The sequence below is a fragment of the Salvelinus alpinus genome, chromosome 13, assembly GCF_045679555.1.
Source record: "Salvelinus alpinus chromosome 13, SLU_Salpinus.1, whole genome shotgun sequence".
NCBI lineage: Eukaryota > Metazoa > Chordata > Actinopteri > Salmoniformes > Salmonidae > Salvelinus > Salvelinus alpinus.
Window position 1 is genome coordinate 55,486,265 of NC_092098.1, and position 22,891 is coordinate 55,509,155.

Below are 22,891 nucleotides of genomic sequence, written 5' to 3' on the forward strand. Positions count from 1 at the left end.
GTAGAGTGAACAAACGTTCACACATTAGCTCAATGTCTTGTCCTTCTGAAGTCCACTCAACTCACAGAATAACGCTGATTAAGCAATTGGTTACCTTGGCTTTTTTTTTTACAGTGAAGGCTGGAAGTTCGCCATGTGTTTGTGTTCGTGTAGTAACACATTGAGAAACTGTCATGTATTCAAGGACGCACCCATCCTCTCTAATGAAGGCTTTATTTGTGAAGGGTTTATTTGTCATTAATCTATGGCTGCTGTAAACAGGAAGTGTGTAGTCTGTTCCCTGTTGTTGCTGTATTCTAGTGTTGTAAACAGGAAACTCATCTGGAGCTTGACGATACTCTGCTGTAATCAAGGTGTCCTAAAGGACTTGTTGAGAGAGTGTATGTTCGTGTCTGTGTTTCTGTGACTCACAGAAACGGAACTCCACACAGAGGAAATGGAACTCCACACAGAGGAAACGGAACTCCACACAGAGGAAATGGAACTCCACACAGAGGAAATGGAACTCCACACAGAGGAAACGGAACTCCACACAGAGGAAACGGAACTCCACACAGAGGAAATGGAACTCCACACAGAGGTAACGGAACTCCACACAGAGGAAATGGAACTCCACACAGAGGAAACGGAACTCCACACAGAGGAAATGGAACTCCACACAGAGGAAATGGAACTCCACACAGAGGTAACGGAACTCCACACAGAGGAAACGGAACTCCACACAGAGGTAACGGAACTCCACACAGAGGTAACGGAACTCCACATAGAGGAAATGGAACTCCACACAGAGGTAACGGAACTCCACACAGAGGTAACGGAACTCCACACAGAGGTAACGGAACTCCACACAGAGGAAATGGAACTCCACATAGAGGAAATGGAACTCCACACAGAGGAAACGGAACTCCACACAGAGGTAACGGAACTCCACACAGAGGAAACGGAACTCCACACAGAGGTAACGGAACTCCACACAGAGGTAACGGAACTCCACATAGAGGAAATGGAACTCCACACAGAGGTAACGGAACTCCACACAGAGGTAACGGAACTCCACACAGAGGTAACGGAACTCCACACAGAGGAAATGGAACTCCACATAGAGGAAATGGAACTCCACACAGAGGAAACGGAACTCCACACAGAGGAAATGGAACTCCACACAGAGGAAATGGAACTCCACACAGAGGAAATGGAACTCCACACAGAGGAAATGGAACTCCACACAGAGGTAACGGAACTCAACACAGAGGAAACGGAACTCCACACAGAGGAAACGGAACTCCACACAGAGGAAATGGAACTCCACACAGAGGAAATGGAACTCCACACAGAGGAAATGGAACTCCACACAGAGGAAATGGAACTCCACACAGCTCCACTAAGGATTAGGATAATCACCCTGGCAGGTTATTCTTCACAGTGAGTTATAATCTCTACAGATCCACTAAGGATTAGGATAATCACCCTGGCAGGTTATTCTTCACAGTGAGTTATAATCTCTACAGCTCCACTAAGGATTAGGGTAATCACCCTAGCAGGTTAATCTTCACAGTGAGTTATAATCTCTTCAGGTCCACTAAGGATTAGGGTAATCACCCTGCCAGGTTATTCTTCACAGTGAGTTATAATCTCTTCAGATCCACTAAGGATTAGGATAATCACCCTAGCAGGTTATTCTTCACAGTGAGTTATAATCTCTTCAGCTCCACTAAGGATTAGGGTAATCACCCTGCCAGGTTATTCTTCACAGTGAGTTATAATCTCTTCAGATCCACTAAGGATTAGGGTAATCACCCTGCCAGGTTATTCTTCACAGTGAGTTATAATCTCTTCAGCTCCACTAAGGATTAGGGTAATCACCCTGCCAGGTTATTCTTCACAGTGAGTTATAATCTCTTCAGATCCACTAAGGATTAGGGTAATCACCCTGCCAGGTTATTCTTCACAGTGAGTTATAATCTCTTCAGCCTTACTGAGATAATGTTACTCCTTAAAATGATGAAGAACATTTGGGGAGGCAGAACAGAGCTAGGATGTCTACACTTGACACTTACATGCAGCTTCTGCTATCAGAATACGAATACGAAGATCAGATTGAAAAGACGGGTCTAAATGCACAAAAGTCGCATTGTGATCTGATCTGTGATCATATTTTGTATTTTGGGTGGCGGCGCTAGAGGTATATAGATGGTTTGTAATACCTTTAGCTTGGCTTGCAAAATGTAACTATACAATAGTTAGCTAGCTACAGTAGTTAGCTAATGCCATCAAAGTGTTACGGTTGTGTGATTATCATATTTGTCCTGTTCCACCGTTTGATGAATGCTGACATTTGAATATAGCACGGGAAAAGGGAATCCAGACACGCTGTGGTCACGGTAAACACTTTTACTCAGAAAGATTTTATACCCCTTGACTTATTTCACATTTTGTTGTACGGCCTGAATTCAAAATGGATGACATTGTTTTCCTCTCTAACCCATCTACACACAATGTCCCATAATGTCAAAGTGAAAAGATGCTTTTTATTAATTTTGGCTAAAATATCGAAAAGAAAATACAGAACTATCTAATTTACGTAACTATTCAACCCTTGAGTCAATACGTGTTAGAATCTGGGAACTGCATGATCAGAATACAGGATCAGAATACAGGATCAGAATACAGGATCAGAATACAGGATCAGAATACAGGATCAGAATACAGGATCAGAATACGGGATCAGAATACGGGATCAGAATACGGGATCAGAATACAGGATCAGAATACAGGATCAGAATATATGACCACAACTCCATGAGCATTAAGTAGAAGCACAAGCATTTCGCTACACTCGCAATAAAATCTGCTAACCATGTGTATGTGACCAATAAATTGTGATTTGATTTATTTTGATGATCAGAATACATGATCTGTCAAGTGACACATCCCTAGAATTTGGGCTCCTGAGTGGCGCAGCGGTCTAGGGCACTGCATCTCAGTGCTAGAGGCGTCACTACAGACCCTGGTTAGATTACAGGCTGTATCACAACAGGCTGTGACTGGGAGTCCCATAGGGAGGTGCACAATTTGCCCAGCGTCGTCCGGGTTTGGCCGGTGTAGGCCGTCACATTGTAAATAAGAATTTGCTCTTAACTGATTTACCTTGTAACGGCTGTTGGTGGAAGAGGGAGTGGACCAAAACGCAGCGTGGTAAGTGTCCATGTTAATATTTATATTAACTCAGAACACTAAAACAAAATAACAAACATAGACCAACACGAAACAGTTATGTCTGGTGCAGAGACAGAAAACAACTACCCACAAAAACAGGCTACCTAAGTATGGTTCTCAATCAGAGACAACGATTGACAGCTGCCTCTGATTGGGAACCATACCAGGCCAAACACAGAAATCCAAAACATAGAACAAAACATAGAATGCCCACCCCAACTCACGCCCTGACCAAACCAAAATAGAGACATAAAAAATAAACTAAGGTCAGAACGTGACATACCTAGTTAAATTTAAAAACCTTCAAATTAAAAATAGAATCACATTGTTAACAGATCATTAAATCACAATTTTTAAAGGTTTCAAAATGCATGTACCAATCCCAGCTGGACCATTTTGACAATTCATTAAATCATCAAATTCCGAACTTAAGATCGGCACACATTCAATACATTAACTCTGACTTACGTGTCAATCAAGCACTGACGAGAATAGCAGAGTTGGAAGATCTGTGTAAAAAACGTTCAGGTCCGTTTGCTCAGCATTTAATTTGTTTGACCCTTTAACCACAGGTCTGATTCTAACCTGCATGTTGCATCCTCCACCATGTGTTTGTTTTGGATTGTACATCAATGATTTGTAGCGGGCTAGAAAAAAATGTATATATTTTTTCCTGAGTGAGTAGGCGTACCAGATGTGTATGACAATATACACATGGAGACACTTAAGAGTCTTCAAAGGATAGTAAACATGTATTCATCTGTTTAATAAATAGTCGTTAAACAGCAACAGTTATCGTTACAAACGATGGTATTAACAACCAGTCAATTTAAGGACCGTTGGAAAAAAAACTACATTTGTCATTCCTACGAGACACCAGCACTATTCATCACTACTAATTCAACCACCCTACGAGATACCAGCACCATTCATCACTACTAATTCAACCACCCTATGAGACACCAGCACCATTCATCACTACTAATTCAACCACCCTACGAGATACCAGCACCATTCATCACTACTAATTCAACCACCCTACGAGATACCAGCACCATTCATCACTACTAATTCAACCACCCTACGAGATACCAGCACCATTCATCACTACTAATTCAACCACCCTACCTGACACCAGCACCATTCATCACTACTAATTCAACCACCCTACGAGATACCAGCACCATTCATCACTACTAATTCAACCACCCCTGATTTTAATACTTCCACTTCATCAGATTTGCTGATTCTGAAGTTGTTCTTGTTGAGTCCTGTATGTCCAACGCTTCGTCCTAACAGAGACACGTGCTGAGATTCCACAGCTCCAGATCTTTACAGCAGAGCGTGTTGTCTTGGATCTTGGATTTCAGATCTTGGCCAGTCGGTGGATCCACAGATCTATGGACGTGAAGAAATGATTAATGACGATACTGTGATTTGTGTGTTGGTGGAGAGGATGATGTCACCCTCACAGGAGCCTGTACAGACTAAGAAGGCTGATGAAAGGAGTGAGGACTGCTGTAACTAGCTACCCCTCACACATGGACTGTCTGTCTGTCTGTCTGTCTGTCTGTCTGTCTGTCTGTCTGTCTGTCTGTCTGTCTGTCTGTCTGTCTGTCTGTCTGTCTGTCTGTGTGTGTGTGTTTCTGTCTGTCTGTCTGTCTGTCTGTCTGTCTGTCTGTCTGTCTGTCTGTCTGTCTGTCTGTCTGTCTGTCTGTCTGTGTGTCTGTCTGTCTGTCTGTCTGTCTGTCTGTCTGTCTGTCTGTCTGTCTGTCTGTGTGTGTGTGTGTGTGTGTGTTTCTGTGTTTCTGTCTGCCTGCCTGCCTGCCTGCCTGCCTGTCTGCAGGCTGTCTGTCTGTCTGTGCGATGTGAGCCAATGTACAGAAGGGCGGCAGGTATCCTAGTGGTTAACGTGTTGGGGCCGGTATTCAAAAGGCTGCTGGTTCCAATACCTGAGCTGACAAGGTAAAAAATCTATCCATGTGTCCTTGAGCAAGACACTTCACCCTAATTTACTTCAGGGGTGCAGTACTACTCTGGTTGACCCTGTAAAACAACACAGGTCACTGCACATTTTAGGTTGAATTCACGTTAGTTGTCAACTCAACCAAATGTAATTCCACACTCGATATTGATCTGACCTCTGTGCCCAGAGAGAGATGAGAGGTGGGTAGATTGTGTCCCAACTGTCACACATCGTCCCATGCTGTAGAGCAGTGTGGTCACTAGTTAACATAGTCACAAAGTCATAATAATGACTAAAACACACCTATTTCTAAAAACGTCTCTACAAAATCAAATCTGATTTTAAACCTAACCTTAACCCTAACCTCAAACCTAACCTTAAACCTAACCTTAACCATAACCTCAAACCTAACCTCAAACCTAACCTTAACCATAACCTCAAACCTAACCTTAAACCTAACCTTAACCCTAACCTCAAACCTAACCTCAAACCTAACCTTAAACCTAACCTTAACCATAACCTCAAACCTAACCTTAAACCTAACCTTAACCCTAACCTCAAACCTAACCTTAATCACACCGCTAACCTGTTGCCTAACCCTAACTTGTTTTCATAGATTTTTACAATAATTTTGATACTGACGTTGTTGCTGTGTTATCTAGTGGAAACCGTATAGCAGGGTTACTCAAGCACTATTTGGGAAGGTCCAGTCACACACTGTTCCTAAGTGGAGAAGGTCCGGATGGATGCTGTCATTTTTCGGTCGCAGTTACAAACCCCCACTTCGGGATAGAATACCTTTATCTTTTCAAATCAAATCAAATTGTATTTGTCACATGCGCCAAATACAACCTTATCGTGAAATACTGTCTTACAAGCCCTTTAACCAACAATGCAGTTTTCAGAAAGTAGAGTTAAGAAAATATTTACTAAATAGACTAAGGTAAAAAAAAGATACAAATTAAAACAATTAAATAACAATCATGTGGCAATTACAGGGGGTACCGGTACTTAGTCAATGTGCGGGGGTACAGGATAGTTGAGGTAATTTGTACATGTAGGTAGAGGTAAAGTGACGATGCATAGATAATAAACAGCGAGTAGCAGCAGTGTAAAAACAAATGGAGGGGGGGGGGGGTCAATGTAAATAGTCCGGTGGCCATTTGATTAACTGTTCAGCAGTCTTATGGCTTTGGGGGGTAGAAGGCGTTAAGGAGCCTTTTGGACCTGGACTTGGCGCTCCGGTACCGCTTGCCGTGCGGTAGCAGAAAGGACCGTCTATGACTTGGGTGACTGGAGTCTTTAAATATTATTTTTTTTTGAGTGAGTAGGCGTACCAGATGTGTATGACAATATACACATGGAGACACTTAAGAGTCTTCAAAGGATAGTAAACATGTATTCATCTGTTTAATAAATAGTCGTTAAACAGCAACAGTTATCGTTACAAACGATGGTATTAACAACCAGTCAATTTAAGGGCCATTGGAAAAAAAACAGAATATTTCATTCCAACGAGACACCAGCACTATTCATCACTACTAATACTACCACCCTACGTGATAACAGCTGTCGTGTCTGGACTATCATTACATGTGAAGACTTATTTATATATATTAAAAATATATATATTTAAAAAATATATAAAAAATAAAATAACAAATAAAATAAAAAATCAGTCGTCTAGGTTTAATTATTACGTGATTAAACTAATCATGTAAACATGAATTAACTGTGAAGTCGGGACACCACTGAAAATGTTGGGATTTACAGAGTTATAATTTTCCGAATATAACTCTTCAGATATTTTAATATATGATTAACTAGTCATTAATGTATTAATGTATATTCTCATTAATGTATTATTATTACCTCATCAAACCTTGGATATCTGCACGAACCCTAGCCTAAATCATGAATCAGCGATATACAAATTGGTTTAATTATTTATTTATCAACTAACTAAATAATCACACAGAATTATACATAACAAACAAACAGTAGATTTTTGGATTACTACATGATACAAAGAAAAAGTCCCTAGCGGACGAAGTTGATATGACGGCTTGGTAGACAAAGGAAAGGGGTGGGTACTGAGAAAGAGCAGGAAATACAAAATGTATTCACTACACACAGTTTAATTATATTTATTGAAATGCTAATCCTTTGCACATGAACGGCTGCTCATTCGAGAATAATTGCAATGTATATATTTACACCCTTAAGTCTTTGTTGTCTTCTCTGTTGGAATCGCCGGTCCGTCTGCTGGAGAGTCACTTCATCAGAGAGTCTTTGATTTCACAATGTCCTTATGTCTGATTGTAGCTTTCTCCGCGGCTCTGGATAGTGCCTGTTGTAATGGATCCGTCAGGCGTACCACGTTCTTAGGATAGATGCTTCGACGGTTGTCGGCATTCTCGTACTCGACTTACGTAATTTCTAGCTGCAGACTAGTAATTATACGTCTAAGATTTACTCTTGTTCTGTAGTGATCGATAGTCTCAGAGTTGAACCATTTCTAGCCGTGTAGCCAAAACTACAGCTGTATGGTCTCCGAGGCCTATAGAATTGTAGCCATTCCAACGTGGGGACTTTGTCCCGGCGTTCTCTGACTTAATGTATATTTTGTAGGAAGAGGGTTTAATACTCTGTGGAAAAAGGGGCGGTTCTATGACACCTGATGTAATGTCTGGGCTCACGGGGGTGTGGCCACTGACTAGTTAAAACTTTATGACTAAACAAGTATCTGGTTTAGAAGGCCAACATAACATTACAACTTCTCACAAATAGTTTCATAATCAATCATATATTTTACACGACATTCAGGTAGAAAACTAATAACTGAGAAATGTACACTTCCAAAGCTGCCGTTATTCTGTACTACCATCCTTCCTGATGTCACAAAATGAAACAACTTCGACAGGACTGTTCGTTAAATACCCGCGGACCATTCCCACATTCTCAAAAAATAGAAATATTGTTTAATCCTCTCATTTTGGGGAATAGGAATTGAACAAAACAAAGCACTTTGTTCCATAGGTTTATTTCCCCTCTCTTTCTGCATGACCAGGGGGAGAGAGTCTCTGCCAGGATTTTATGAACTGTCATAAAGTCATAAAACTTGTGGTGGGAGAGAGAGAGTGAGATAGGGGGGGAGCCACAATATACAGCCCAAAGGGCCACGTCGTGACACGGCACTATTCATCACTCCTAATTAATCCACCCTACGAGACACCAGCACTATTCATTACTACTAATTCAACCACCCTACTAGGCAAAGTTGCAAAGAAAAACCCATATCTCAGACTGGCCAATAAAAAGAAAAGATTAGGATGGGCAAAAGAACACAGACACTGGACAGAGGAACTCTGCCTAGAAGGCCACCATCCCGGAGTCGCCTGTTCACTGTTGATGTTGAGACTGGTGTTATGTGGGTCTATATAATGAAGCTGCCAGTTGAGGACTTGTGAGGTGTCTGTTTCTAATACTAGACACTCTAATGTACTTGTCATCTTGCTCAGTTGTGGACCGGGGCCTCCCACTCCTCTTTCTATTCTGGTTAGAGCCAGTTCGCGCTGTTCCGTGAAGGGAGTAGTACACATGGTTGTACGAGATATTCCGTTTCTTGGAAATTTCTGGCATGGAATAGCCTTCATTTCTCAGAACAAGAATAGACTGACAAGTTTCAGAAGAAATTGCTTTGTTTCTGTCCATTTTGAGCCTGTAATCGAACCCACAAATGCTAATGCTCCAGATACTCAAGTAGTCTAAAGAAGGCCAATGTATTGCTTCTTTAATCAGGACAACAGTTTTCAGCTGTGCTAACATAATTGTAAAAGGTTTTTCTAATGATCAATTAGCCTTTTAAAATGATAAACTTGGATTAGCTAACACAACGTGCCACTGGAACACGGGAGTGATGGTTGCTGATAATGGGCCTCTGTACGCCTATGTAGATATTCCATTTAAAAAATCAGCCGCTTCCAGCTACAATAGTCACTTACAACATTAATAATGTCAACAGTGTATTTCTGATCAATTCAATGTTATTTTAATGGAGAAAGGCATAGCTTTTCTTTCAAAAACAAGGACATTTCTAAGTGCTTTTGAACGGTAGTGTATATATATGGGGCGGTGTGTCACAGCATCATCGGAATGAGCTTGTTGTCATTGCAGGCAATCTCAACTCTGTGCGTTATAGGGAAGACATCCTCCTCCCTCATGTGGTACCCTTCCTACAGGCTCATCCTGACATGACCCTCCAGCATGACAATGCCACCAGCCATACTGCTCATTCTGTGCGTGATTTCCTGCAAGACAGGAATGTCAGTGTTTTACCATGGCCAGCGAAGAGCCCGGATCTCAATCCCATTGAGCACATCTGGGACATGTCGGATCGGAGGGTGAGGGCAAGGGCCATTCCCCCCAGAAATGTTCGGGAACTTGCAGGTGCCTTGGTGGAAGAGTGGGGTAACATCTCACAGCAAGAACTGGCAAATCTAGTGCAGTCCATGAGGAGGAGATGCACTGCAGTACTTAATGCAGCTGTTGGCCACACCAGATACTAACTGTTACTTTTGATTTTGACCCCCCCTTTGTTCAGGGACACATTATTCCATTTCTGTTAGTCATATGTCTGTGGAACTTGTTCAGTTTATGTCTCAGTTTTTGAATCTTGTTATGTTCATACAAATATTTAACCATAAACGCAGTTGACAGTGAGAGGAAGTTTCTTTTTTTGCTGAGTTTATATATATATATATATTTTTCCAATTAGGCCACTGACGTGGATGACTGACTGCCCTGAAAGTTTCCATTAACCTCCCCCGGCCAGCGGGCAGTCCTGTATGTCGAGCCCTGCGACATAATATATAGGGCGGCGCAATTGGCCCAGGTTTGGCTGGGGCTTTAGGCCGTCATTGTAAATAAGAATTTGTTCTTAACTGACTTGCCTAGTTAAATAAATACATATACTCCCATCTGGTTTGCACTTAGTTTGTTCATTTGTTTGCACTTAAAAACATGACATTTGTTTTTCAACAGGACAATGACCCAACACACCTCCAGGCCAATAACTCAAATACACATGAAAACATTAAATGATCCAGGGAATCGAAAGAACATTACTCAGAGATGGACAAAACAATATAACATTCATTATGGGTGAGCATTTCCTTTTACAAAGCCAGGCACAGAACACCAGACAAATGTTAGTGAAAATACAAATCTCACGAGAGAAGTTCTGAGCCCAACTTAACAACACTTTATACCACCATCTAAGTTTGTTGGCACGCCCCGAGGGGTGGTGTCTGCATTCACTTTGAGTGACGTGGTTCACCATGACAACCCGAAAACACAGCAAGTTGAAACTTCCTGATTCTACCAGTGAAATGAAAATGTGCTCGTTCTAGTGGGTTGGATGTTTATGATCAAAACGTATCGTTGTTAATATGATAATGACAACATGTTGTGGGAGAGCCAGAGTGAAATCCCTTTTAACTCAGCAACATTTTGGGGTTTTCGAGCAGGAACATCTAGTTTAAGATCCTGCCACATCTCAATTGGGTTTAGGTCTGTTTGTCTGAGGAGATTGCATGGCTGCGTGCTCGATTAAATTTTATACACCTCAGCAACGGGTGTGGCTGAAATAGACAAATCCACTCATTTGAAGGGGTGTCCACATACTTTTGTATACATCGTGGCCAAAAGTTTTGAGAATGACACAAATATTAATTTTCACAGTCTGCTGCCTCAGTTTGTATGATGGTAATTTGCATATACTACAGAATCTTATGAAGAGGGATCAGATGAATTGCAATTAATTGCAAAGTCCCTCTTTGCCATGCAAATGAACTGAATCCCCCCCAAAAAAATTCACTGCACTTCAGCCCTGGCACAAAGGACCAGCTGACATCATGTCAGTGATTCAATCGTTAACACAGGTGTGAGTATTGACGAAGACAAGGCTGGAGATCACTCTGTCATGCTGATTGAGTTCGAATAACAGACTGGAAGCTTCAAAAGGAGGGTGATGGTTGGAATCATTGTTCTTCCTCTGTCAAATATGGTTACCTGCAAGGAAACATGTGCCGTCATCATTGCTTTGCACAAAAAGGGCTTCACAGGCAAGGATTTTGCTTGCAGTAAGATTGCACCTAAATAAACCATTTATCAGATCATCAAGAACTTCAAGGAGAGCGGTTCAATTGTTGTGAAGAAGGCTTCAGGGCGCCCAAGAAAGTCCAGCAAGCGGCAGGACCGTCTCCTAAAGTTGATTCAGCTGCGGGATCGGGGCACCACCAGTACAGAGCTTGCTCAGGAATGGCAGCAGGCAGGTGTGAGTGCATCTGCACGCACTTTGAGGCGAAGACTTTTGGAGGATGGCCTGGTGTCAAGAAGGACAGCAAAGAAGCCACTTCTCTCCAGGAAAAACATCAGGGACAGACTGATATTCTCTAATGAATCCCCTTTCCGATTGTTTGGGGCATCCGGAAAAAAACTTGCCCTTAGAAGACAAGGTGAGCGCTATCATCAGTCCTGTGTCATGCCAACAGTAAAGCCTCCTGAGACCATTTATGTGTGGGGTTACTTCTCAGCCAAGGGAGTGGGCTCACTCACAATTTTGCCTGAGAACACAGCCATGAATAAAGAATGGTACCAACAGATCCTCCGAGAGCAACTTCTCCCAACCATCCAGGAACAGTTTGGTGACGAACAATGCCTTTTCCAGCATGATGGAGCACCTTGCCATAAAGCAAAAGTGATAACTAAGTGGCTTGGGGAACAAAACATCGATATTTTGGGTCCATGGCCAGGAAACTCCCCAGACCGTAATCCCATTGAGAACTTGTGGTCAATCCTCAAGAGGCGGGTGGACAAAAAAAAATAAAATCTGACAAATTCCAAGCATTGATTATGCAAGAATGGGCTGCCATCAGTCAGGATGTGGCCCAGAAGTGAATTGACAGCATGCCAGGGCAGATTGCAGAGGTCTTGAAAAAGAAGGGTCAACTTTGTGTAATTATCAATAAAAGCCTATGACACTTATGAAATGCTTGTAATTATACTTCAGTATTCCATAGTAACATCTGACAAAAATATCTAAAGACATTGAAGCAGTTAACTTTGTGGAAATTAATGTTTATGTCATTCTCAAAACTTTTGGCCACGACTGCATACAGTGTACATTCATCTGCTTCTGTAGGCAGGTTATGAAGACAAACCTTCATCTGCTTCTGTAGGTTATTCAGAAAGTAATCAAACACATGTATTTTTTCCACATTTTGTTGTGTTACAAAGTGGGATTAAAATGGGTTTAGTTGTCATTTTTGTCAACGATCTACACAAAATACTATGTAATTTCAAGGTGTAAGAAAAATTCTAACACTTGAAAATAAAATTATATGAAAAGTAAAACACCAGTATCTTGATTAGATACAGTAAGTATTCAACGCCCTGAGTCCATACATGTTAGAATCATCTCTCACAGCGATTACAGCTGTGATTCTTTCTCGGTATGTCTCTAGGAGCTTCGCACACTTGGATTGTACAATACTTGCAATACTTTTTTATCCTGAAAAACTCCCTAGTCCTTGCCAGTGACAAGCATACCCATAATATAATGTAGACACTACCATGCTTGAAAATATGAGGAGTGGTACTCAGTGATGTGTTGATTTGCTCCAAACACTTTGTATTCAGGACATTCATTTCCTTTGTCACATTTTTTGCAGTTTCACTTTTCACTCTGTCATTTAGGTTAGTATTGAGGAGTAACTACAATGTTGTTGATCCATCCTCAGTGTTCTCCAAACACAGCCATTAAACTCTGCAACTGTTTTAGAGTCATCATTGGACTCATGATGAAATCCCTGAGTGATTTCCTTCCTCTCCAGCAACTAAGTTAGGAAGGACGCTTGTATCTTTGTCATGACTGGGTGTATTGGTACACCATCCAATTTGTAATTAATAACTTCACCATGCTCAAAGGGATATTCAACAGCTGTTTTAAATTTTTTACCCATCTACCACTAGGTGCTCTTCATTGCGAGTCATTGGAAACGCGGAAACCTCCGACCGAAAAAAAAAATACAAGCAAATATTATAAAATTATAATTTTGTCCCCCTTACCTTGAAAACCAAAGTTGCGCCCCTGGGTACAGAGATGAGGTAGTCATTAAAAAATCATGTTATCCATTATTATTGTACACAGAATAAGTCCATGCAACTTATTATGTGATCTGTTTATCACATTTGTACTCGTGAACTTGTTTAGTTTTTTTGCTATAACAAAGAGGTTGAATGCTTTTAGACTCAAGCTCAGCTTTTCATTTTTTTTATTAATTTGTAACAAAAAAAATCTAAAAACAGAATTCCACTTTGACACTATAGAGTGTGTATAAACCAGACACATAAACACCTCAATTTAATAGTTAACGTTTTAAAACGTGAATACTTTCTGAAGGCATAACTACAACCTGGAGTCAGTCTAGAGATGGACACAATGGTATATGGTAATGATTGTATCAATGATAAGTAGGCATTTACATTGGGTGAGAGGTCAGTTATGTGACAGGTGTGTTTTACCTGAACTCACTAGTATTATTGCCCATGTAGTGGTTGAATCCCAATTGGCATCCTATTCCCTACAATAGTCTACTATGTCGACCAGAGCCCTGAGGATCCTGGTCAAAACTAGTGTAATTTGGGAAGCACACTATCTGTTTGTAAATCATCTACCTGGGCTATGGCAGGACTATCAGTACTATCAGGTGGACTTTGAACCCTCAAACGTTCAAAGTATTGAACAGCCGATATGTAACAGTTTGCAGTCCCCTGCAGAGCGTTGGTAGTGCTATATGGACTCTATAGCACCGGTAAGCCAACTCTTAATGCATATTCTTATTCACCTACACTCAAGTAGTTTGTTGTTATGTAACAATACACTCTAATTAACTTATTGACACAAGTAGATAACATAATGGTGAAGCTTAATTAGCTGTTATTTATCTATATGTTGCATGAGTTGACAGTCTTTCAGGTCAATAACGATTTTACGTCTAGATGTGACTAGTTGAAAACAAGTGACATTTGTCCTCTTTTTTTCTCTAAGCGTAGACACAATGCATTCCAGCTCTCCTTGGGGAGACCTTTCGTTTCTAAGTCTGGTGTCATTTCTCCTTCTCCTTCCTGCACCGTCCTGCCATGGAGGAAAAGTCCTGGTCTTTCCTGTTGATGGAAGCCACTGGATCAACATGAAGGTGCTCAATGTTTTGTCTAGCGTTTTGTTAAATTTATGAAGATTTACTGCTGATTATTCCCTTCTGATGTCGGGAATCCAACCAGGATTTCAAAAAGAATCTGGGAATTTTTGAAAAGCGAATAGAATTTTGTTTCCATAGTTTTGTCTTGACGTATTATACACTGAGTGTACAAAACATTAGGAACACCTGCTCTTTCCACGATATAGACTGATGAGGTGAATCCAGGTGAAATATATGATCCCTTATTGATCTCACCTGTTAAATCGACTTCAATCAGTGTAGATGAAGGGGAGGAGACGGGTTAAAGAAGTATTATTAAACCTTGAGACAATTCAGACATGGATTGTGTATGTGTGCCATTCAGAGGGTGAAAGTGTAAGACAAAATATTAAAGTGCATTTGAACAGGCCAGGCGCACATGTTTCAGTGTGTCTGCAACGTACTGTTTACTTAGTTACATTTGACCGAATCATTCCAGTTACATAGGTTTATATTATTTTATATTATGTTGCAGGGCTCGACATACAGGACTGGCCGCTGGCCGGGGGAGGTTATCGGAAACTTTCAGGGCAGTCAGTCATCCACGTCAGTGGCCTGCTTGGAAAAATATATATATATATATAAACTCAGCAAAAAAAGAAACATCCTCTCACTGTCAACTGCGTTTAATTTCAGTTAACTTAACAAAATAAAATACAAATGTAAATATTTGTATGAACATAACGGATCCTCCACCTCCAAATCGATCCTGCTCCAGAGTACAGGCCTCTTGGTGTAACGCTCATTCCTTCAACGATAAACGCAAATCCGACCATCACCCCTGGTGGGACAAAACCGCGACTCGTCAGTGAAGAGCACTTTTTGCTAGTCCTGTCTGGTCCAGCGACGGTGGGTTTGTGCCCATAGGCGACGTTGTTGCCGGTGATGTCTGGTGAGGACCTGCCTTACAACAGGCCTACAAGCCCTCAGTCCAGCCTCTCTCAGCCTATTGCGGACAGTCTGAGCACTGATGGAGGGATTGTGCATTCCTGGTGTAACTCGGGCAGTTGTTTTTGCCATCCTGTACCTTTCCCAAAGGTGTGATTTTCGGATGTACCGAATCAGTGCAGGTGTTGTTACACGTGGTCTGCCACTGCGAGGACGATCAGCTGTCCGTCCTGTCTCCCTGTAGCGCTGTGTTAGACATCTCACAGTACGGAAATTGCAATTTGTTGCCATGGCCACATCTGCAGTCCTCATGTTTCCTTGCAGCATGCCTAAGGCACGTTCACGCAGATGAGCAGGGACCTTGGGCATCATTCTTTTGGTGTTTTTTTAGAGTCAGTAGAAAGGCCTCTTTAGTGTCCTAAGTTTTCATAACTGTGACCTTAATTGCCTACCGTCTGTAAGCTGTTAGTGTTTTAACGATCGTTCCACAGGTGCATGTTCATTAATTGATTATGGTTCAAGGAACAAGCATGTCGGAAGTTTGGACACACCTACTCATTCAAGGGTTTTTCTTTATTATAACTATTTTCTACATTGTAGAATAATAGTGAAGACATCAGAACTATGAAATAACACATATGTCATCAAGGCAAAAAGTGGCTACTTAGAAGAATCTCAAATCTAAAATATATTTGGATTTGTTTAACACTTTTTTGGTTACTACATGATTCCACGTTTTCACTATTACTCTACAATGTAGAGAATCGTGAAAATAAAGAAAAACCCTTGAATGAGTAGGTGTGTCCAATCTTTTGACTGGCACTGTATATATATATGGTAATAAATATTTTTTCATTCTAGGCCATATAACACGACTTCCCCAAGCTATTAGTTCATTATGTAGATTATTAATCACATGCGTGCTGCACACAGCCTGAGCGGAATAAGCTGTCTCAGGCAGCATGAGCCTGCAGCTCTCAACTGGTTGTCAATGGAGCAAAAGAACAACAGCGGTCGGGTTGGTACACTCTTAGAAAAAAAGATGCTATCTAGAACCTAAAAGGGGTTTTCAGGCTGTCGAAATAGGAGAACACTTTGAAGAACCGTTTTTGGTTCCAGGTAGAACTTTTTTAGGTTCGAATGTAGAACCTATTTTTTTTTACAGAGGGTTCGACATGGAACCAAAAAGGGTTCTACCTGGAACCCAAAAGGGTTCTACCTGGAACCCAAAAGGGTTCTACCTGGAACCCAAAAGGGTTCTACATGGAGGGTGCTCCTATGGGGACTGTCCCTTTTGGAAACCTTTTTCTAAGAGTGTAGGAAAGATGTTTGAATGTATGATATCTACCAGTAAATGTTAAGGCAACATTGTGTATTTAAACCAGGTATTTAGAAAGGTTGGTCTGAAGGTTAAATCTTTGCGATACGCAATTCAGTCATCTTGCGCTGTTTGAATTCGATTTTCTAAGGCTTTCCCAAAAAACGTCCAAATTAAATGTTGACTGCAAAGTAAACCTACCTGGCATAATGATATCATTATAATTTGTATCAAAATCATCATATGTACGTCGCTGTACACATTAAAAAATAGTTTGGAGTATTACCTAAGTACTTTTGGTGTGTATCTATACTTTACTTTACTATTTGTATTTTTTGACAATTTTTACTTATACGCCACTACATTCCTCAAGAAAATAATGTAAGTTTTACTCCATACATTTTCCCTGACACCCAAAAGTACTCGTTACATTTTGAATGCTCATGCTCATGTATGGTCCAATTCAGGCAATATATCAATATAATCCATTGTCATCCTTACTGCCTCTGATCTGGCGCTCACTAAACAAAAAAATCTGCATTTGTAAATTATGTGTTGGAGTGTGCCCCTGGCTGTCTCTACATTTATTTTAAATACATTTTTTCCACTTGGTTTGTTTAATATAAGAAATTTTATGTATTTTAAAAAATATATATATTTTACACAAGTATGACATTTTAATAGTTTTTCCACCACTGTACTTAAGTACATTTAAAAACAGAAACTTTTAGACTTTTACTCAACTAGTATTTTGCCTCGTGACTTTCACTTTTTACTTGAGTCATTTTCTTTACTTTTACTTAAGTATAACAAGTGAGTACTTTTTTCCACCACTGGCTGTACACTAGGCTACAGAAACACCGCTAGCCAAACACAACGGTATCTTGCTACAAATATCAAGTTTTTAATAGTTTTTAATGTTTTTCTGTCAAAATACTATGAGTCAAATCAATCTGTTTTTATTTGCAAACAGTATACCATAAAGTGTAAAACATTACCGAACTAAATTTGTAAATAGTACTGAAGTAGTTATTCTGACCGGATACTTTTTACTTTTACTTGAGTAAATTACAATCTAAGTAAAAGTACTTTTACTTAATTTCGGGTTTTCAGTACTATGGCCACCTCTGGGCATTTACCGTATGGTGTTCTGATTAATGAATGTCTGTGTTCTGATTGATGATTTCAAATGAACGATTTCAACCATTTTAATCAGGCCACACCTCACCACAACCACCAAAGTGGGTTTCGGCCCTCCAGTACCGGAATGGAAGAACCCTGCATCTCAATGAGACTACTGTGTATACTGTACTAACATATGGAATTGTTTTAAGACGGTCATACCGTGGATCATTTAGCTAATTGATGTTGAATTATAGGACCCCTTTAGGTATAAAAAAATATATATTTTGAAAAAGGATTTGATAAAATATTGAATTTGGTCTTTACTACTATAGCCCATAGAAATGCATTGAATGACATTGGCAAAATTACAGCAAAAAGAGGTTTTGAAGTGTCTGTCTTATATCTTATTTTAGTTTTTTTGGACACATTTAATCTATAATTTTTTATGGTACAAATGACCTCATACTTCCAGTCGCTTGTATGGGTTAGCTTCAGACGAGTCCTGTGACACTTGTGGGGGTCGTAGAACAACAGAGAACACCGTCGAGTCATCTTTCCATAGAGCGGTCATATTAGTTTGTAGGTTAAACCGTTGAGACCCTATAGGCACTTTTTCATGAGAAGACCGATTTCGGGATGTCTCTCATGGTCTGACAAACACTGCTATAGCTCGGCCAACTTCCACCCAGATGCGGAAGGCTGACCAGGGCGCCAAATTCAAAACAACAGAAATCTCATAATTAAAATTCCTCAGACATACATGTGTCTTATACCATTTAAAGGTAATCTTGTTGTTAATCCCACCAAAGTGTCCGATTTCAAATATGCTTTTCAGCGAAAGCACCACAAACGATTATGTTAGGTCACCACCAAGCCACAGAATAAGCACAGCCATTTTTCCAGCCAAAGATAGCAGTCACAAAAAGCACAAATATAGCTAGAATTAATCACTAACCTTTGATGATCTTCATCAGATGACACTCATAGGACTTCATGTTACACAATACATGTATGTAAAAAAAAATCTGAGTTTACATTGGCGTGTTACGTTCACTAGTTCCAAAAACATCCAGTGATTTTGCATAGCCACATCGATTCAACAGAAATACTCATCATAAATGTAGATGATAATACAAGTTATACACATGGAATTATAGATATACCTCTCCTTAATGCAACCGCTGTGTCAGATTTTAAAAAAACTTTACGGAAAAAGCAAACCATGCAATAATCTGAGACGGCGCTCAGAACAAGAGTCAAATTAGCCGCCATGTTGGTGTCAACAGAAACCAGAAATTACATGATAAATATTCCCTTACCTTTGATGATCTTCTTCAGAATGCACTCCCAGGAAGCCAGGTCCACAATAAATGCTTGATTTGTTCGATAATGTCCGTTATTTATGTCCAATTAGCTACTTTGGTTAGCGCGTTTGGTAAACAATTCCAAAGTCACGAAGCGCGTTCACTAAAACGTGACAAAATGTCCAAAAGTTCCATAACAGTCAGTAGAAACATGTCAAACGATGTATCGAATCAATCTTTAGAATGTTGTTAACATAAATCTTGAATAACGTTCCAACCGGAGAATTACATTGACTTCAGATGAGCGATGGAACTGAGCTCCCTCTCATGTGAACGTGCATGGTCAAAGAATGGTCACCTCATGGCAGTGGTGACTACTTCTCCTCTCATTCGGCCCCACTTCACAGTAGAGTCATTTGACATCTAGTGGAAGCCGTAGGAAGTGCAAACAAATTCATATCTCGCTGTAATTTCAATGGGATCTTGGTTGAAAATCCACCAGCCTCAGAATTCCCACCTCCTGTTTGGATTCTTTCTCAGGTTTTTGCCTGCCATCTGAGTTTTGTTATACTCACAGACATAATTCAAACAGTTTTAGAAACTTCAGAGTGTTTTCTATCCAATACTAATAATAATATGCATATATTAGCAACTATGATTGAGGAGCAGGCCGTTTACTCTGGGCACCTCTGTGCACCTTTCATCCAAGCTACTCAATACTGCCCCTGCAGCCATAAGAAGTTAAAGGATTAATACCTTTTAAAAGGCACATTGTTGACCGCTCTCTACAACATGCCTCTGGTTTAATACCAGCCCCTTTGTGAGCTTACTAACGTCACCAATGTGTAGGTACTGATCGAGGAGCTCCATGCCAGAGGCCACACCATCACAGTGGTCAGACCCTCTACCAGCTGGTACATCACTGAGGAGTCACCTCTATACACCTCCATCACCATCAAGGAGGAAGAATCCTTATACAGCTTCTTCGAGAGCTTCCTACAGAAGCACTTTAAGGTATATGTCTTCATAACGTAGCTACAGTACAGAAGAACCTGAAGGTATGTCTTCGTAATATCTTCGTAATGTAGCTACAGAATGAAGGTTTGATGTGTCTTTTTGATTGGTTGATCCATCCATCTAGGCAGCAAACCAGCCAATCAACCATCCAGCCAGACATAATTTATTTTATTTTGTCAAAGAGGCATTCAATCTCTGTTAATGTCTTAATTCAGGCTCAGAGAGAGGGGGTATCAGCTCTGAAGTTCTTCCAACTAACCAAGGAGTTCCTCAGTATGATAGAAGAAGCCCACATCCTGGCCTGCGACACGCTGTCTCGCATGTTCGACGACAAGGAGCTGATGAAGAGTCTTCAGGACGCTCAGTATGACATGATGCTCACCGACCCTGCAATGGGTGGTGGGATGCTGATGGCCCACTACCTCAAACTGCCTGTGGTGCTCAACGCCCGTTGGATCACCAGTGGGGAGGGCCACTTTGCCATCGCCCCCTCTCCCATGTCCTACATCCCGGTCCCAGGGTCTGGATTCACTGACAAGATGACCTTCGTCCAACGGGTCCAAAACATGCTGTACTACAGCATCATCGTGTATCAACAGAGGTTCCTGATTGGGCCAAGTTATGACGCAATTTGCTCCAAGTACTTCGGAGGGGGCTGTGACATCATCTCCATGATCCAAGAAGCTGACATCTGGCTGATGAGGTCTGACTTTGTGTTTGACTTCCCCCGTCCCACCATGCCCAACGTCGTCTACATGGGGGGGTTCCAGTGCAAGCCGGCCCAGCCCCTGCCTCCAGAGCTGGAGGAGTTTGTCCAGAGTGCCGGGGAACATGGGGTGATCGTCATGTCTCTGGGGACTCTTGTCAATGCACTTCCTGTTGATATCACAGACCAGATCGCCAGTGTGTTCGCCAAGCTGCCTCAGAAGGTATCCTGATTGTTTTTGATTATTAGCGTTTATATGTAAAGCTCTCTGCAATGTAAGTGATGTAAATGAGAGGTTATTTAAACAGAAATTAATGTCTTCTTCATCTTCTATCTAAGGTGATCTGGAGGCACCGGGGCAAGATTCCCTCCACTCTGGGCAACAACACCCTTCTGGTGGACTGGATGCCCCAGAAAGACCTTCTGGGTCACCCCCAGACCAGAGCCTTTGTGGCCCACGGAGGAACCAACGGGGTCCAGGAGGCCATCTACCACGGCACCCCAGTGCTGGGGATACCCCTGTTCTTCGACCAGTATGACAATCTTCTGCGTCTGCAGGAGAGAGGCGCTGCTAAGATCCTGGAGCTGGCCATGTTCAACGGACCCAATTTCCAGCAGGCTCTGAACCAGGTGCTCACCCACGCCCCCTACAGGGAGAACATGCAGAGGCTGTCCCGCCTGCACAGGGACCAGCCCATCAAGCCCATGGACAAGGCCGTCTTCTGGTTGGAGTTTGTGATGCGACACAAGGGGGCGTCTCACCTCCATACGTCGGCCAACAGGATGCCCTGGTACTCTTACCACTCTGTGGACGTGCTGCTACTGCTGCTGGCTGCCGGGGGAGGAGTCTTGCTCTCTGCTGGGCTCCTGATCAGGATCCTCTGGAGAACCTGCCGGAAGAACAGGAACAAAACCAAACAACACTGACACCAGTAGCAGAATGGCATTACTGGAAATCAAGACTGTTCTCAGGGCAGACCTGGATATAGCTAAATTTTATTTTTTTATTTTACCTTTATTTAACTAGGCAAGTCAGTTAAGAACAAATTCTTATTTTCAATGACGGCCTAGGAACAGTGGGTTAACTGCCTGTTCAGGGGCAGAACGACAGATTTGTACCTTGTCAGCTCGGGGATTTGAACTTGCAACCTTTCGGTTACTAGTCCAACGCTCTAACCACTAGGCTACCCTGCCGCCCCATAGGTAAATATATTGCGTACGGGACAGTTCTACCATTTTGCCTAAACTTAATGTAGTTCTCCATACAACCTTCCTACAACGTTAATTCTCCTAAACCACTGCGTAAGTTCTCTTAACCTGCTACAAAAAAGTAACTTCTGTTCGTAAAAATTGAGCAAAAAATATGCCCTGAGAGCAGTGTTAGTATCCACTAATGGGATACAGCCCATTAGATGTTCTTTAATCTATATAAATTATAAATCTATACTTATATCAGGAACAACATCAAACAACTTATTAAAACCTCCAACAACCACAGAGCCTTCGGAAAGTATTCACCTTGACTTGTTCAACATGTTGATGTGTTACAGCCTGAATTTAAAATTGATAATAAAATGTAAAAAAATAAAAAGCTGAAATGTGAGTCAATAAGTTTTCAACCACTTTGTTATGGCAAGCCTAAATATGTTCATGAGTAAAAATGTGCTTAACAAGTCACATAAGTTGAATGGACTCACTCACATAATTTGTTTTATGGCGACCTTATCTCTGTACCCCACACATACACTTATCTGTAAGATCCCTCAGTCGAGCAGTGAACTTCAAACACAGATTCAACCACAAAGACCAGGGAGATTTTCCAATGCCTTGCAAAGAAGGGCACCTATTGGTAGATGGGTAAAAATAAAAAAAGCAGACATTGAATATCCATTTGAGCTTGGTGTATTAAAGTTATATACTTTGGATTGTGTATCAATATACCCAGTTACTAAAAATACACAGACGTCCTTCCTAACTTCCTAACAGGGATTTCACCACGAGGCCAATGGTGACATTAAAACCGTTACAGAGTTTAATGGCTGTGATAGG

The 22,891-nt window shown here is 41.2% G+C and overlaps 1 protein-coding gene across 2 annotated transcripts; it reads left to right on the forward strand.

The window, feature by feature from the left end:
- Positions 1-13,991: 13,991 nt before the first annotated feature.
- On the forward strand, positions 13,992-21,853 carry LOC139537949 (UDP-glucuronosyltransferase 2C1-like). 2 transcript variants are annotated; one of them, XM_071339857.1, is made up of 5 exons: positions 13,992-14,058; positions 14,295-14,442; positions 19,969-20,133; positions 20,352-21,065; positions 21,182-21,853. In XM_071339857.1, the coding sequence occupies exons 2-5, from the start codon at positions 14,305-14,307 to the stop codon at positions 21,767-21,769; spliced, it is 1,605 nt and encodes a 534-aa protein (XP_071195958.1). In that variant the 5' UTR covers positions 13,992-14,058; positions 14,295-14,304; the 3' UTR covers positions 21,770-21,853. The 2 variants fall into 2 exon arrangements, with proteins under 2 accessions (XP_071195958.1, XP_071195959.1); XM_071339858.1 differs by having other exon boundaries at positions 13,995-14,058; positions 14,300-14,442.
- The last annotated feature ends 1,038 nt before the right edge of the window (positions 21,854-22,891 follow it).

Excerpts from the sequence above, each read along its gene's own strand:
- LOC139537949 (XM_071339857.1), top strand. The coding sequence starts at position 14,305 with ATGCATTCCAGCTCTCCTTGGGGAGACCTTTCGTTTCTAAGTCTGGTG. Across the intron at positions 14,443-19,968 it reads GCCACTGGATCAACATGAAG|GTACTGATCGAGGAGCTCCA; the intron begins GTGCTCAATGTT and ends ACCAATGTGTAG. Across the intron at positions 21,066-21,181 it reads TCGCCAAGCTGCCTCAGAAG|GTGATCTGGAGGCACCGGGG; the intron begins GTATCCTGATTG and ends CTTCTATCTAAG.